General features: G+C 35.3%; 2 protein-coding genes across 2 annotated transcripts; both read right to left on the bottom strand.

Moving 5' to 3' along the window:
• Window positions 1–983: 983 nt before the first annotated feature.
• On the bottom strand, window positions 984–6323 carry LOC107782900 (ribonuclease 3-like protein 3). Its single transcript, XM_075237991.1, has 4 exons — window positions 6049–6323; window positions 3825–4213; window positions 2437–2583; window positions 984–1417 (listed from the first exon to the last, which is right to left on the bottom strand). Exons 1-4 carry the CDS (start codon window positions 6119–6121, stop codon window positions 1136–1138), a joined length of 891 nt encoding a protein of 296 aa, XP_075094092.1. The 5' UTR covers window positions 6122–6323; the 3' UTR covers window positions 984–1135.
• A 1138-nt stretch (window positions 6324–7461) lies between these two features.
• Window positions 7462–16281, bottom strand: LOC107782899 (lysM domain receptor-like kinase 3). The gene is made up of 12 exons (XM_016603843.2): window positions 15420–16281; window positions 12135–12168; window positions 12017–12021; window positions 11739–11891; window positions 11300–11501; window positions 10840–10933; window positions 9129–9222; window positions 8871–9022; window positions 8701–8792; window positions 8323–8461; window positions 8054–8152; window positions 7462–7966 (listed from the first exon to the last, which is right to left on the bottom strand). The coding sequence occupies exons 1-12, from the start codon at window positions 16054–16056 to the stop codon at window positions 7802–7804; spliced, it is 1866 nt and encodes a 621-aa protein (XP_016459329.1). The 5' UTR covers window positions 16057–16281; the 3' UTR covers window positions 7462–7801.
• Window positions 16282–16885: the final 604 nt, after the last annotated feature.

Raw genomic sequence — 16885 nt, 5'->3', positions numbered from 1 at the left:
ACGATATCAGCAAGCACCTTTGGAGCATTTATCAATCCATGGGAATGCAATGGATACTCGGGAAGAGCATTTATAAATGATTGAATATGTGAATATAGATAACTTTAGTCAAGTGGAAGAAGATCAGGGTCACACACAAAACCTGAAAATGAAACATTAAGAAAAAGGTAGAGCAGTAAAGAAGGAGCAACATATCAATGAAAATATTTACTTATTTCACAGGAGATTGAGAAAAGACAAAGGAAGTAAAACACTTCTGTACTTTCTTCTCCTACTTTTTTTATACCTGAGGTATTATATGCATCATTTCTTTAGAAGACTCGGTCCTCTTTTTGACCACTCATTCATCAACTTTCCGTAACGAATGCTAACATGTACATGGAAGAAATTTCTATGCACCAACCAATACATAAATTTATATAGTATATAGTATTATTTTATTTTTTTCAAATTTACCGACCTACTAGTAGAACAAACAAAACAACAAGCAATGAAACCAAAGCCGGATAAAGTCTCTAAACTATAAGATAAATAAGCCTCTCCAGATCATACAAGTGTGCGTCGAGCCCTTCATTTACAGCTGGATGAGATATATGAAACCATGAATTCAAGGGTCCTTTGGTTGGAAAAGTTGCATTTGAACTAATTTGTTCAATCCAATGCGCAAGTTAAAAAGATTTAGTCTATATATAGAATACTAGATGGGATAGGCCCGTGCCAACATTTTGTATTATACTGTATTTTATATATGAATGTCAAGATTCAAGCACAAGGGAAAATTATATATACTGACTGAAGATATTAAACTGAGACTCAGGAATACATATAAATAATTTTCACAATTAGTGTATTTTAACTGGTTATAATAGGTTCTTTATATTACTTTTTAGGCCAGCTACCAAATTAGGCATAATATAGACAATTACCTTTCATAATAAGTCATTCTTACGGATGGCGTAGAAAAACTACGTACTGTCAGTGTATAGAAGTTAACTCACGTTAAGATGAGATTTCAAAAATTCTGTCCTTGCCAAAAACTCCTTGGTGAGTCTGTATTTCAACTTTGGAAACCCAGAGTTGTAGAGGAGCAATAAGAACAAAAAAGAGAAATAGTTCTATTTCTAAGCCCAGATTATTAGCTATTAGCTATCTTCATATTGTCAACACTAAGCATTCTAATAACTTCATTATATGCCTTGTTTGCTGCTCTGTTCAATGCAATTTCTTTCTTTACATGACACATGCCTTTTCCTCTTAGTTGATTGTCAATAAAAACTTCAAAACTCCCATCATGTGACCACATATCGACTACTCGAACTTTAAGTTTATGCTTCTGGCAAGTCTCGTGGAGCTTCTTCACCGGATTTGTTTGAAGGATTTCCGGTGTAATTATGGGCTCTAATAGAGTCTTCGCAACCTACTGGTCATACAAAATCAAAAGCGGTATATATTAGAGGTGAGGAAAGATAAGAATACTGTCCAAGTGACGCATTTTGAGCCCCTAGTAAGAACAAAACACAGAACAGAACTTAAATAAGTTAGCCTTCACATGCCAGTCTTCTCATTATTCAATGTGGAGATAGAATTTAAAGTAAAGAAATTGAGCACCCAAGCTCATCAAATTCTCAAATGGTTCTCTTTTTCCCATATTTTTCTGTGAAGTAAAAGTCACTACTTCAGCATCCAATCACAGAGATTCATACAAGATTCCTTATGAATTTTCAGTCATAAGATAGTATCATAATATATCGTTTATACATACTTGGTGGTATGACTAATTCATCAAATGACTGTCTTCAACGGAAGAGCCATATTTCCTCCTTTTTTCTGAAGTAACAAAATTTATATGCCATAAATTCACAAAGTGTGCCTGCCTTCTAGCCATGCTTGAGACGATAGCAGGCTAGAAATGGAAGCCAAAGCTAAACCTAGCATTTGCATTGGCTCTAAGCAGAGCGGACCTATGCGTAATATTGAGGGGTTACGGACCCCGTAAACTTCTGCCAAAATTTTGTATACGTATATGTGTAAATCTTGAAATGGTTAATTCAAATCACTTTGGCACCCTGAACACTAAAAGCCTTTAGGGGTCACTAGTTGAGCAGAATAATGTGCCCCCGTCGCATTAAATCCTGGGTTCGCCTCTGGCTCTAAGTAGACTTCCATGCAACAACATGTAAAATTTAGCTAAAGGAAAAGGTACTCCTCTTTCCTTTTCTTTTGCTGGTTCGCTTTATTTCTTTCTTTTTTTTTGGGGCGGGGGGGGGGGGGGTGGTTTGGAGATTCAAGATGGAACCTTAGCTCCTAGCAACCTATAAGAATTACAAGACAATTAAATGAATCGTGATCAAAACCTTCCATATAAAGAGGTACATGTATGGCTAATATTGAACTGCTCTTAAAAATAGGAATTTGAGGGGGAAAAAGAGAACACACCTCCCAGGTAATGTCAATTGAAGAATTGCTATCAATAAATACTGCTCCTAAATTTGATTCAACAACATCAGCAAGCACCTTTGGAGCATTTATCAATCCATGGGAATGCAATGGATACTCTGGAAGAGCATTTATAAATGATTGAATCTGTGAATATAGATAACTTTTGTCAAGTGGAAGAAGATCAGGGACACATACAAAACCTGAAAATAAAACACTAAGAAAAAGGTACAGCAGTAAAGAAGTAGCAACATATCAATGAAAATATGAACATATTTCATACGAGATTGAGAAAAGACAAAGGAAGTAAAGTGAGACTTTCGCAAAGGTTAACAGATATTTTCAATAAAAACAGTCAAGGTGGAAAAAAGAATTCAAGAAGTATTAAAGAATTTAAGGTCAACTATGTTAAATCTTCCTCCTTATTCCACTAACTGTTGTTTTTGCTTTCTTTTATGACTTTTCTTCCGCCCAAGGTTTTGATTGCGGAACTCGGAGGAGGAGAGTACAAATTGGTATTGAAATTCTTTTCTCTAAGAGGAAATGAAGAGTAGAGTAGCAGTTCAAATGAAAACCATCTAATGTGTAATATAGGAGAAGCCAATCAGCAAATGAATAAGTACATTGATTTACTACATCACTCCATTCCTATAATATTCAACTAGACATAGGAACCAGGCAAACTAGGGTATGGCGGTCATGGATACATTTTAATTTATTAAGCAGCTCTTGGCATGCATCTTTGCTTAGTCAGAAGCACAAATACAGGCACTCCGCTGATCGTGCAGTGAATTATTGTGACTTGGGTGCTATAGGTATGGCTTACAGTGGCACGAGCCTTCATATTGCTCCAGATTGGGTTAGCACCAACTTGTTGGTTTCGTCAATGATAAAGATCTTGAAGTAAAAAGAAGAAGGCAAAAACCTCTTTTTTGGATATTTTAAAAGGATTAAGCAGAAAGCATAACAGCTCTATAACAAAATAGTTATGCTTCAGACATTTATTGCAAACCCTACAAAAATGATAAGCAGGATTAGATCTTGAAGGGAAAAGAAGAAGGAAACTTTTAAGATTTCTTATAAACACATGGAAAAACTGAGCTACTTTCATATGTACTCATATGTACGTAAAAATGCTTCAATTTCCACTGGCACAGAAACACGGAACAGCTAGACACCGACGTGCTATCTTAATTAGCTAACAAATGCTAAAATATAGGAACTGTGCAGGTTATTGGCCAATAAGTACAACAACAACAACAACATACCCAGTATTATCCCACATTATGGGATCTGGGGAGGGTAGTGTGTATTACTTATTGGCCAATAAGTAATACAAGAAAAAAATAAAGACAAAGTGAATGCCCTTAATTAGTAAGCTCATTTACCCGTCGTGTAAGGATAGGCCTTCCATGCCGTAAATACTTGTGGAAGCTATGCTTAACAGCAACACGTGCAAGCTTCTCCGTGTCAACATTTGCTGCACGTAGAGGTGACAACAACCCAGGTGGAAGATTTGGATACTTGGAAAACTGTTGTTTTGTAATCATAAGGTTAAGAACCGAGTCACCCACATACTCGAGCCGCTCATAAGATATACAGTCCCTGTCATACGACGGATGTGTAAAAGCTTGCCACAGTAAATTCTGATCATTAAAGTGGTACCCTATGATTTTCTGTACTTCTTCAATATTTTGTAATTTGTCATCTTGCAATGACCTTTTTGTTGCCTCCTCGTTTTCCAGGATACCTGGTAGGAAGCTATTCAAAACAGCCCCTATCAGAATAGCAGCTTGAGTCAAACAAGAGCTATGACTATAGCTAATTTTAAATGTTCTATCATGTCTATTGCATTAAGTCCAGTAGAACAATTTCACTAGCGTAAATACAAAATCAACTGGAAGAAATAAATCTTAAGCAGAATGATTGTTGCTTTGTATCTTTTTATTCCCACATTCTACTGCCAGAAAAACCGCTATCTTTTCAAGCCTATTTGCACCTGAAAAGAAACTTTCTGACGAGGTGAGACAGTGTCTCCAAGAGCTGTAGTTTGAGAGTATTCATAAGAGAGTACCAGAAGTTACTTGGATCTTGAATTTGGTAAACAGCAGCTTTTCTTTGTCTCATACAGATAACTATATCAGTTTTTGTCAATTTTAAATACAAGGCCACCTAACTGCAGAAATTGAGTTGATTATTAAAGTACTAATGTCAATAAGAAAATAAGAAAAGCTTAAAGTTGCTGGAACTCCTATTTTCTGCCACAAAGGTGGAAACATATTTCATAAAGTAAACCAGCAGGATAAGATAAAGACAGTCGACAGCCACTAAAACAACAACAACTAAACTTCAATCCCAAACAAGTTGAGGTCAGCTACATGAATATTCACTTCTTTATTTAAGCTCAATTCATATAGCTCGATGTTACAAAACCACCTCAAAGTTTGCTGCAACAGCGACAGCACGTACACCTCAATTCCAACCTAGCTGATGCAATATTTGTTGCATTACTGCAAAATGAGAAATCAAATGTTAGGAGAAATTCATACCATAGTTTATTGTTTCTTCTCATGTATCTGCATTCCTACTTTTTCCACAGCAATTAACTAGTCTGTTGAAGAATGTAATAGGTTGAAGTCTTGAAGAATCATTCTGATACTACTAGTACAGCAGTTGCACCTGATTAGAATCAAAACTATATTTTAGAGTTTGGGCCTTATGAGACGCCCAATCTACTAGTAACTAACTAAAGTTTTTCATCTATATATTAAAAAAAATTATTTGGTAAAACTAATAGTAATAGAGTAGTAGCATAAGCTAGTAAAAGTAGAAATTTTTAAAACTAATGCTATGCTAAACAAAAGCCACTTAACTAACTGCTTGAAAACCTATAGTTGCAACTAGCAACTCATAGTAACATCCTTCTCTTCCTAAAGACAAAGAGAGGAGCCTACAGCATAGAGAATGATGAGATAACCCAAGTCGCGCACTGAAATCATTGCCATAATACACATATCATTTTTCTCGTTCTACTCTACTTTACTTTGAAGAAGTTGGAGCTTCACAAACCCATCATACCACGTAATTTAAAAACTGTAACAGCCAAAGCACAAATAACAGAACATCTCCATAGCTCCTTCACACTTAATCAAATATTACTTCAAATTGTCTAAGTGCTGGAAACGTTTCTAGTTCAAAAACTAAATATATGAATATAAGTCATTGTTCATGACATTTCAAAATATGGATTATAGCTACAACCGTGCTTGTGGTCAATCGAGGTGCGTGTAAGCTGGCGTTAGCATCATCCAAAAAGAAATCCAGATATTGATTGGTTCAGCTTGCGAAGTTACAATTCAGCACTGGAAACAATTGCATTCAAATATTACTTTTCATCCGAAGAACTTTGAACCAAATTCTAATTTTTCAATTTACTTTCCATATAACTCCCTAAATCCTTAGACACCCATCAAACAAACAAGAAACAGTAAACCTGCCTTATTATGAAAGATTCAATCTTTAAGCTCAGATATACATTTTAAAAGACAGACAAAAATCACTATGCATATTCGATTAAAAAAAAAAAAGGAAACACAGATTAGACTTGCTAACCGTATTTCTGGAGGTTTTGAACGGAGACCCAATTCACGGCTGGAGTGAAAAAGGAACGTAGCCAAGATCCCATTTGCAATTAGAGCATCTATTGATTTGTTCTTTTAGCCATTTCTTCTCTTCGTTTCCCTCCACTTCTACGCCTTAGACTGGAATCGTAGCAATTTAACTATCTGGTTGAAGAAGTTTAAGCTTGAGCCTTTGAGTTCCTTCTCTCTTGTAAATTTAATGTGAATTTTGTTTACAAATTCCTTTTTTTTCTCTCTCTTTCTTCAAGTATTAATATTAATTTAGGGTGTGTTTGATAATGCATGAAAATATTCTTTTACGGATTTTGAAAAATACTTTTTAGGAAAATAAGTACGTAATTGTTTTACTTATTTCAGTGTTTTGTTGATGAGCGAAAAATATTTATTTTACCAAAAAAAAATGTTGATAATGAATAACACGGCATCTAAGCTCTTAAACCTGGAAATATAGTTAATACAATCAAAAAACAAAATACATTTTTTTTTAATTTAGGTTGCGACTCGAATCTTTAAATCAATCATCTATTACTTGCTTTAAACTAGGTACTTCAACCGTAGTAATTGAACAAGAATCAACAACAACAACAATAACAATCCACTGTAATCCTACAAGTGGGTAGAGAGGGTAGGATGTACGCAACTTTACATCTATCCTGGAAGGGTACAGAGACTGTTTCTGATAGACTCTCGGCTAAAGAAAGGATGGAAGAAGCACTGATAGCAAGTAATATCAATACAATGTATTAGAAAACAAAACCCAAGATAGCAAAGAAAGTATGAAAGAATTACTAATAGTCAGTAATAACCGTACAAGATATGAAATGATAGCAAACTAATGGCGTACGGAAGGCAAGTAATAATACTACAAAATATGCGGTACTAGCAAAATATGTGGAACGAGAATGAAGAGAAGAAACACATTTTACGATATCATTGAATTAATTTATGATAATTGGAAATTTTAATAAAATCGAGTGAATCAAGTCGTACGTGCATGACCTGTATGAAGTCCATCACATTTGAAAAGACACAACTTTATTAATTATCTTTAAATATAGTAAAAGCAAATGAAGATTTCTAATGTTAGAAGTGGATGATTAAATTCCAAGGAAATTACGCATGTCCTCAAAATTCGAGGATTTCACCTCCTTCAAATAATGGCTAATTGGCGTTTCATTATTCTATTATCTATATGACCCCTCAATTGTTGATCTTATATTATTTGAAACTAGTTAATTTCTTAAATGCTCATCCAAATATAAGGATTAAGGACATGCTTTTACTCTTTAAGTAGATTAAGATAGCCTTCTTGTAATTCAAAGTATCCTTTGAACGTCTCTTTTCCAATGATGAAATTGCTAAGCCATAAGCTATGAAGCAAACATGAAACAACAACTCCTGAACAATACAAACAAGAAATGAACATTCAAAAGTTTGGCTATTGTCTTCTTTGGACATCTGTGACTGAGTATGGGACAATAATAAACACTGCTATCAGACAAAAAAAAAACATTTATTTCCCCTTGAGGAAATGTTCCATTTCTAACTCACAATGAAGGTTATTTGGTTCTAAGTGTTATAAATCAAAGCCAGCTTTCTATGCTTTCTTACACTACTGAAACAAGTACTATACAATATAAAACTGCACAAGTAGTCACTGATCCCAGTGCTTAAAACAGCATCGTCGTCTCAGTCTCGTTCACAAGCAGGGAAATCCTGTTTTACTATCTTCCGGACATAAGATTTATAAGACCTTGGTTCCCATAGAAAGATCCAACATCCCAATCTTCTGTCGATGAAGAGAGTGTCATCAGCGCAACCACTATTGATCTCATACTTGGCCTTATTAGAGGATTTTCATGGGTGCAAGCTTTGGCAAGCTGCGCCATCTGTAATGGAGAAGACATGGACTTCTATAAGAAGCAAAAAGAAACAACTACCACTGTTATCAATGCATGTTTCGTTTAATCTTATACCTTGCGGACTGAATCAAGGGGATAGTCATTTCCAAGTCTTGGGTCAACCAGTTTGCGAAGGTCTTCATCAGGTTCTGGCTGATTAAGTACTTCTTCAAACTATGATCATCAGAAGGAAAAATAGGTATCAATATAAGGAAAAAGCAGGAGACAAGCAAAAGGAATGAAGAGCTTAGATATGGCCCTTTAAAGAAAGGTTCAGTTCAAGCCTGTGAAAGGGTTCGTGTAATCCGTATCATTGAGAAAAGAAAAATGCTAAACGAACTTACCAAACCAACAAGACCCTTTGATTCAGTAACAGATTCATTTGGCTTGACTATCGCTTCCTTGGCTGAAATAAGTTCATATAGGACAACACCAAAAGCATAGACATCAACTTTAGGAGAGACATCACCATATTGAGCATACCTGCAAAATAGCATTGCGCAAATCCATAACATAAGGCTGTAATGGCACTCAGAAAACGCATAAATTAAAAAACGCCAATTTAAGCTTTGAGCAAAACGTTCATAAAACGTGGTCTAAGTTAGAACTACGCTTTTCCCCAGTGACCAATATCTAAAAAAGATGAGGATAAAGTTACATTGTTATGCAAACAACTTCATTCCTACTTTTAAAGGCTGCACTATAAAATGGAAAGCACTTACTCCGGAGGCATGTATCCAAAAGTACCAACGAGTCGTGTTTGCAAAGATGAACTTCCAACTTCAGTCAGTTTTGTTAATCCAAAATCTGCAACCTACACCAGAGATGATTCACACAATTACAAAAGAATCTTCCTCAATGTACATACATAGAAAAAGGTTCTTTGAAAAACCTTTGCATGGAAGTTTTTGTCTATCAGAATATTTGCTGTTTTAATATCACGATGGATGTAAACTGGTACGGTGTGCTCATGTATGTACTCAAGACCTCTAGCTGAATCCAAAGCAATTTGAACCCTAGTAGACCATGGCAATGGGTCCCTTCCTGGAAATAAATTGACCAGATTGATTAAAAGTTCTTTAAGGAACTATCACAAACTAACGGAAAAGTGGTTAACTATGACATGTGATTTAGTTCACATTAAAACTACCTGTACCACGCAGATGTTGGCCTATGTGGCCATTCTCAACGTATTCATATACAAGGAAGAGGGAGCCTTCAACACAGTAGCCTATCAACCGCACCTGCACTCAATATCATTGGAAAGATAAGTCAAGCGTATATGAAAAGAAGGATTGCACCATATCATGAGTTTCAATGGACCATCAATTTAAGACTATTGAAGACCCTCGAACAAACTGCAAAACCCGTTAACAAGTGTAACCAATCAACTGGAATGTCTGAGATGGAGCAAACTTTCTGCACTTACTTCAGGATATCAAATCAAGAAAAGTGGATTTTAATCATCTCAATGTGGTATCATATCCTTCCTGAAGTGTGTCATGCCCCACATCAAAATAAGACCCCACTCATCACATCTATCAATTTATAATTAATCGACTTGTATTTAAGAATTTACTTTCCCAAGCACCCCTAGCTTTAGTGCTGTCCGCAGCACCCCTTTCTTTTGGTCCTTGTTTCTCTTCGGAGCGCTCTATGTGCACTTCAAGCAATTTATTTTGTTGTAAATGAATGACAGATGGTAATAACTAGATTACACTAAGTATAGGTTTCAAGGACCATTGCAAACATGAAGTACGTTCTGGGGCATTCACTTGACTTATGATCTATAATAGGATAGAGGTCTCAAGCAGCAAGACTGCCAAGTTAATGAAATCAATTGGCTTACATCATCTGTTTCAGTTTAGTCTATTGAATATATCGTTTTAGTATTGCACCCCCCCCACCCCACCCCCACCTTTGGTTGGATGCCCTTCCACCAAATTATTCACATCACTAAGTGTCAAAGCAAGTTAAAACTTCTTAAGTTGCACTCAGTTGTCCTCTTCAAATAAAGCTTAGCCAAATTTTCGTGCTGACAAAGCACAACGCCAAAGAAGATTTCTGAGAAAAGATTCTCGTTCAAGTCCTTTGATCCTTCAATAGTAGTGCATAATATTACAGCTGTAGAACACTTGAAAATAAATAGAAATTATTAAAAACCTCCTACATTAATATTCTATGTAATGGAATCTGTTCTTTGTTCAGCTTTCTGCTCTTTTAAAAATGTCTTCTGGAGTGTGCTTTACGGTGGAAGTGAAGCCTGATCTACAATATATTTCTCTGAAAATGTCCTATTCATATATTATTTTTATACTTCATCATTTGCCTAGAATGATGCAGTATCACCATTAACACTGACAGTCGTTATCATTCACAAGTTTCTGCAAATTTATCAAGCAGCAGTCTGAAAGAGGGAAAACGGAGCTTTTTGGTTCCCTAACAACAAAACATAGCTTTTTGCTTCCCTATCAACTAAGGTTACAACTATGCTAATTGCCCATCATTAAGATATACCTAGCAGTATCACCTCGTGTGTGCTCATGCTGCATGCATAATTTTCGTTATGTTCAATAATTGCTCAGGAATATCATTAAGAATTGTCATTTAAGCCGTAAGATGACTATCTAAACTGATTATGTGAGCTGTTATGGCAACATCAAATGTGAAAGATGGGTTAAGCAACTTCTCATATGCAACAAGATGTGTCCTGAATTTGACATAGTAACAGCTAATACAACTAAATTAACAAAAAATCCCGATTAGTAAGTAAAACAAAAGTTTCATGACTAATCCTCAGAAGAGAATGAGAAGAGCATCAAAAAGGACATGCCTCCAGTGGTACGGAATTCAGTTTTTACCAGATTCAGATGATGAACATGTGTCAAGACCTTTAATTCAGCAAGAAACTCCCTTGTAGCTTCCATGTCCATTTTCTTAATAGCCGCTTTCTGAAATAGTTCACAGCAGCAAAAATATTGAGTATAAAGAGATTAAGTAGGTTTTATTTTATGGTTAAAATTTTACAAATAAGCATTACTAAAGAAAAATCTCGAGACATGCACCCACTGGAGAAAGAAATCATGATTCAGTGTTGGCAGGATTAATATATATGCAAAGACGTGCATCCCATGATGAATGTCAATGCATCACTAGAACATCACAAGATGAGTAAGCTATTCATTTATTTGTAGAATGTTCATCTTCATTTGCCCTCCTTGCTCTTTGTTATTTCTGCTTTCTCTAGATTACTGTTTACCCACTTCATTAGATCAGAACTAAACAATTTCACTTCTTTCATAACATAATAAGTTATACCAAGAAGTAAGATTAAAGAACATCTCAGCACCAAAACCACCTTGTCCGATTTTGTTAGCAATGCTGAAGTCATTAGTTGCAGTAGCAAGCTCTTCATAAGTGAACTCAACAGATTTATCCACCGTTATGCCTGAAATCCCTGGAGAATTGCCATCAGCCAGGCGACCGGAATCTGCAGCTTTAACTGTCGTGCTGCCTTCTGGGCCTAAGCCAAACAAAATGTTAACATATAAGTCGACTAGCTAACATTGTTTTCTACCACTCCAATAGTTGTTGAAAGTTGACAGCATAAGTAAAGGAAATATTCAATTCCAGCAAATAAATCAACTACATTAAATTGGATTTTCAGCTTTAAACTGATCTATGCATAAGCATCTTAAGAAATACTGTACGTCAAATAAATGAATGTCGTAAGAATTAGAAAATAGGGATTGACACCTACCATGACTAGAGTGATGGAGGTGGTCTTCGGAAGAGAGCAGCGAAACCTTTTGTGCTTTCTTCCTATAACATCCTACGTAAACCAAACCAGCCAGCAGCAAGACTACTGCTATTGCTCCTACAGATATCCCAGCTATTGCTCCACCAGAAATACCTAATTATTTAGAAGTATAAAACGATAAGAGTAGGTAGCATAAAAGACTTCCTTTATTATCATGAATGGTCTGAGAAGGGATAACAAAGTAGTCAGCATTGAAGACAAGGAAAGGTCCAAACCACCTGTACTGCAAATAAGAGGGGAGAAACAATACAAATGGCAAAGGTCAGCAATGTGCTAGTGGGTGGAAGATCAATAAACAAGATGATCAGATTATAACATCAAATGTTAATGAGCTACCTTATTGGCAGTGGCGGAAAGTTCCCACTTTTATCTGCAAAATGAAAGAAATGATGGTTCAGACATTGTTTATACACTAAGAACATACAAAAAATGAAGAAATCATAGTAGTTACAAGCACTAAAACAACCAAGCCGTTGTACTTAAGGTGTTACCTCTCTCCAATTTTAGTTGGCCAACTTAGTCTATTCAGATATTGGAAAAAGAAAACATCAAAAGCATCATTACATAGACGTAGGTCAGCTATTTAAAATATTAATTCAATAATAAGTAAAACGTGTGAAGATGGAGTAATTTGTCAAAATATGCCATATTGAAGTTAAAAGTAATTTGAAGTATACCAGTTTCTTTTACTTTAAACTTCTGGCACTGAGAAATTTTAGCATCATATGAAACAGGTCAAGGAATTGGGATGGATTAAAGAGGGAAGATTGATCAAGTAAACTATGGTCTTTAAAGAGTATCAAAGATAGAAGCAAGCTCTTTTCGGACAATTTTCCAAGACACAAATTTGTATCAGGTTGATTTAATTCTCATAAACTCACTCTCTTTAGAGCACAGCAATATCCTGGCATTTATTGTATTCCATTTTTTCTCTACGAAGTACTAACAAGCAACATGCTTGCGCTGTAGTCCTGCTCCCCTCAGGTACCCGAATAAGAACCAAAAAGAAATAGAGATCCTGCAAGCACTTTTTTCTTTTTCTTTTTTCCTAGAAGAGGTTTTTTAGCATTCATTCTGAAGCCATTGTGAGCCATTATCAACCATAAACATCCTCAAAAGCATGACTCTGCTCTTACAAGTGTTTCTTCTTGTTTTGGCGCGCGTAATGTTTGATTTTTAGAGAACCAAAGTGGTTCTGAATAATGTTTGAAAGGGCTAGTTTGCGTTTCCAAAAAGCAAGACCTCCAGTTAATTTACTATCAATTCACAAAATTAAAGAATATTCTACATTTATTTCATCCAATTCTCTTCGGGGGTAAATGCAACTCTTAATCTTCGACATTTGCATTCCATCTTGTATATATCTGCAGTCTGAAGAAATGATCCCAGGATGCAGATTGAAGAATTCTTAACCAGCTCAAAGAAGCCAAGCAACAGAAAACAGTTGCTCAATTGTGCTTCTGCTATTTGTGAATACTGACTTGCTCTTGCCGTTACAGCTCAGTGATAAACTCAGCTGGTATAGCTAGAATTTTGCTAATCAAAAGCATTTGCTAAATTTCATGGCGATTTTACATAACACTATTTCGCTTGCAAGACTATCACATTTTTTCTTTATTAGCAATAAGGCACTACTAGAAATATTCATGTGCTTTGAACCTATTTTGGTTCATGGATGTGGGAGCAACTTTAGAAATTAGAACCAAGGAAGACGACAATGCTGAAGTTCAATTGGTCCACTGTCACACAGTGCGTCATGCCAAAAAGGAAGAAAGGAAAAGGGTAATCATTCACAAGTTTGTACTAATGCTGCATGCTTAGTGCTACATCCCTGCGACCAGGTTCAGTTACTCATAAACAAATCAAAACGCATTCTAAAGGGTGCAATCTTCATCGATATTAAAACTATAAATTCCAATTTATAGTAAACAATAAACTTAAATTAAATATCACCCTTAAGCAAAACATTGTGCTTCCTAATTTAGTTCCCTCCTTAAAAGTGCATTTCCCCCATTTTGCCACAACACTGAAACATGAGCAAAAAAGTACTCGGACTTTAACCTTAAAGTTCTAAAGCATAGACATAAAATCTTTCTAACACGAAATAAAACAAACACATAAAAACCATCAAATTACATTAACACCTCACACAAGAAAAGACAAAAAAAGTATCTTAGTCATTACTCCATGTCACATTTTTGTTGCATACTTCCCTAAGAATGACACATTTCTATATTTAGGAACAACTCAACCTTAAATTCTCATTTTACACTTAACAAGATAGTCTATAGCTTGTTTTAGATCACAATGTTTATGCCTAGTCGAACACTTGACATAAAATGGGACAGAGGGAGTAAAAAATGGATCTTTACAGAAATAGCTGGACGGATTACTATTTAATTTTTCTATCCGGTATACATAGATTATACACTGATTATATACGTTTATACAAGGACAGATGTTACACGTTTGGGTCCCAATTCCAATACGACCCCCACGCTTCATTAGCCCATACCGCTCCCGAAAGGATTCCTATGAGGTTGATACGAGTCATTTGCTTTCTTAAATCATGTTCATATCATTTATTTGGGCGAGAATAAGACTGTGAGTAACTTGAAATATTTTCGTTAATTAATTCTTGAAGTAGTTAAAAAGTAAAAATTAAACTTTTAACACCGGCGACAGTCGTCTCCCTCAGCAACCAGTTCTTCAAAGTTTAAATATGTATTTGGTCGGAACCCGACAAGCATGTCACACGGATTTTTTTATGAGTTAAGGAGATTTGTTTGTGCATTAGTTAACTAACTTGTTTTCCTCTTCCAATTGAGTTATCAATGTTTTAATCCGTACCACATACTTATTTACTCTCCCTTGTACCGGATATTGCATGTCACATGGATTAGAAACAACAACCCAGTATAATCTCACTAGTGGGATCTGGGGAGGGTAGTGTGTAAGCAGACCTTACCCCTACCCTGGGGTAGAGAGGTTGTTTCCAAATGACCCTCGGCATCCTTCCCTCCAAGAACTCCCCACCTTGCTCTTGGGATGACTCGAATTCACAACCTCTTGGTTAGAAGTGGATTAGAAAATATTATATAAATAAATCTGTACCGAAAATTTTCCTTATCTCTAGTTCTCTATTTCTTTTTTATTGTTTATTTGATTGTGTCCGATGTCTTATTGGTTGGCTAGCGGATTACTATATTTGTAAATCGATTACCGATAAGTCAAATCGTTAAGTGTAAATATCTGCCCGATCCGCTCGATAAGCACCCCTAGTGATAATAGTTGCTAATTTTACTTGCTTATACAGTCAAAACCTCTTTATAACAACCTCATTTATTCCGATATTTTTTGGCTGCTATATTGAAGTGTCGTTATAGAGGACATATATTATAACATAACATAAAAATAGATTCCGAGAATAACTTAGCTTTTATAATGAATGACTATTATATAAGGATGATGTTATAGAAAGGGGAATGATTCAATTCCCGCCTAAAATTCACCTTTTCTCTTCCTCTCGTCATTCTACAATAAATGCCATTTATCTTTTTAATTTTAAAAGGGTAAATGTAAAGGGTGGAAATGTGCATTATCAAAAATATCAATACTGACCTCGTCCCGGTATAAATACAATTCCTTTCCCAGCACTGAAATTAGCTCCTGGATTATAACTCCGAATTAAATCAGCACTGACATTGGACGTGGAAACCAAGGCCGTCAAGTTATCCTCGGGCCTCAAAGGATACGTCACAAATAGCCCAAAATCTTCAGAAACATCTTTATTCCCACAATAGCAATTCACAACCACGTTTAAGGTAACATCATCTGGAATATTATTCTCAGGATGGCGATTAAACGTCTTCAACAAATCCACTGTCGTTAAATCCGAATAATTCGACGCAACCCGAGCATATGTATCTCCAGATTTAACCTTGTGCGGAAAAACATGGCCTAAGAACTCACCATCCAAACAATCACAACTGAAGGGTATGTTAATTCTTGTCCCTGCTATAACACTGTCCTGATTAGGTATGTTATTGTTGTAGTCCATGATTTCTTGTCTACTAGAAACGGAGAATAACTGTGATATGTGAGTAAGATTTGTCCCCCGCCAAACGTAGAATGAACCTAAAGCTAAATCGCACCCTTTATTGCAACTGGACTCAACTGGTATAGAATTGGAGGATAAGTAAACTGTGATAAGGATAATTCCTAAGCTTAAAAAACTTCTTTGTCTGGATTCAAACATCTTTCATGAGAAAAACATTAATATTTCAGAAATGGCTACACAAAAATGTATTCTGGGGAATTTTAGCTGGGTTTTTGGAGGAAGCGTTGACTGTGTTTTGATAAAAGTTAGATTGAAAATTACTTTAAAAAAGTTGAATGATTGAATTGGTCTGTTGTTAACATTCTGGATTGTATTAAACTATTATTTTCCGTTCGGCTTTAATATTTGGTAATATTTTAATGAAACGATATTGTCGTTGCCGCAGCTGTCAGGAATTTAAAGAAAGCCGTGTTCTAGCTGCTTTTGACTTATTCGTATGGTTTTGGGAGATAGTCTTCTATGGCGGCCTTCTATAGCGTTTACTGTTGGCACATTCTCAACCGTTAGATTGATAGAAATTTGAATCGAAGCCATTTATAAAGAAGGTCGTTAACACCAATTCAAGTTTGACCAAAGTCAAATTTTACTACGAAAAATTTTCTACGTACTACTATTATGTAGTTTTTGTTATTGTCTGATATTTCATTTGAGCAAAAAAAATATTTTTTTTATATAAATATTTTTATACTAAAAGATCGAATTAGAGTAGATATATAACATCTCAATCTTTAATACTTTTATAGTTCACCTGCTTATCAGCTTATGAATTTTTGTTGAATGATTAACAAAATGGTTAATAAATAAAATGAATAAGCTCTTTAAAATAACAAGTTTCCGTATAGAATGTCGTAGTTAACTATTAAATTAATACATACAATATGTTCATATTATGTTCGTTTACAAAATACGCCCTCCGATATGTCGAATGGGGTCATATTTACTTTTGTTTTCATTTCTATACCTATTA

Source organism: Nicotiana tabacum, chromosome 2 (genome assembly GCF_000715075.1).
Source record: "Nicotiana tabacum cultivar K326 chromosome 2, ASM71507v2, whole genome shotgun sequence".
Taxonomy (NCBI): domain Eukaryota; kingdom Viridiplantae; phylum Streptophyta; class Magnoliopsida; order Solanales; family Solanaceae; genus Nicotiana; species Nicotiana tabacum.
The sequence above is the reverse complement of the archived record's forward strand: the minus strand, read 5'-3'. Positions and strand labels throughout refer to the sequence as shown.

Excerpts from the sequence above, each read along its gene's own strand:
- LOC107782899 (XM_016603843.2), bottom strand. The coding sequence starts at position 16,056 with ATGTTTGAATCCAGACAAAGAAGTTTTTTAAGCTTAGGAATTATCCTT. Across the intron at positions 10,934-11,299 it reads ATGTTCTTTAATCTTACTTC|TCAGAAAGCGGCTATTAAGA; the intron begins TTGGTATAACTT and ends CTGTGAACTATT. Across the intron at positions 7,967-8,053 it reads CCCTTGATTCAGTCCGCAAG|ATGGCGCAGCTTGCCAAAGC; the intron begins GTATAAGATTAA and ends TCTCCATTACAG.
- LOC107782900 (XM_075237991.1), bottom strand. The coding sequence starts at position 6,121 with ATGGGATCTTGGCTACGTTCCTTTTTCACTCCAGCCGTGAATTGGGTC. Across the intron at positions 4,214-6,048 it reads TCAAAACCTCCAGAAATACG|GGGCTGTTTTGAATAGCTTC; the intron begins GTTAGCAAGTCT and ends CTATTCTGATAG. Across the intron at positions 1,418-2,436 it reads CAATTGACATTACCTGGGAG|GTTGCGAAGACTCTATTAGA; the intron begins GTGTGTTCTCTT and ends TATGACCAGTAG.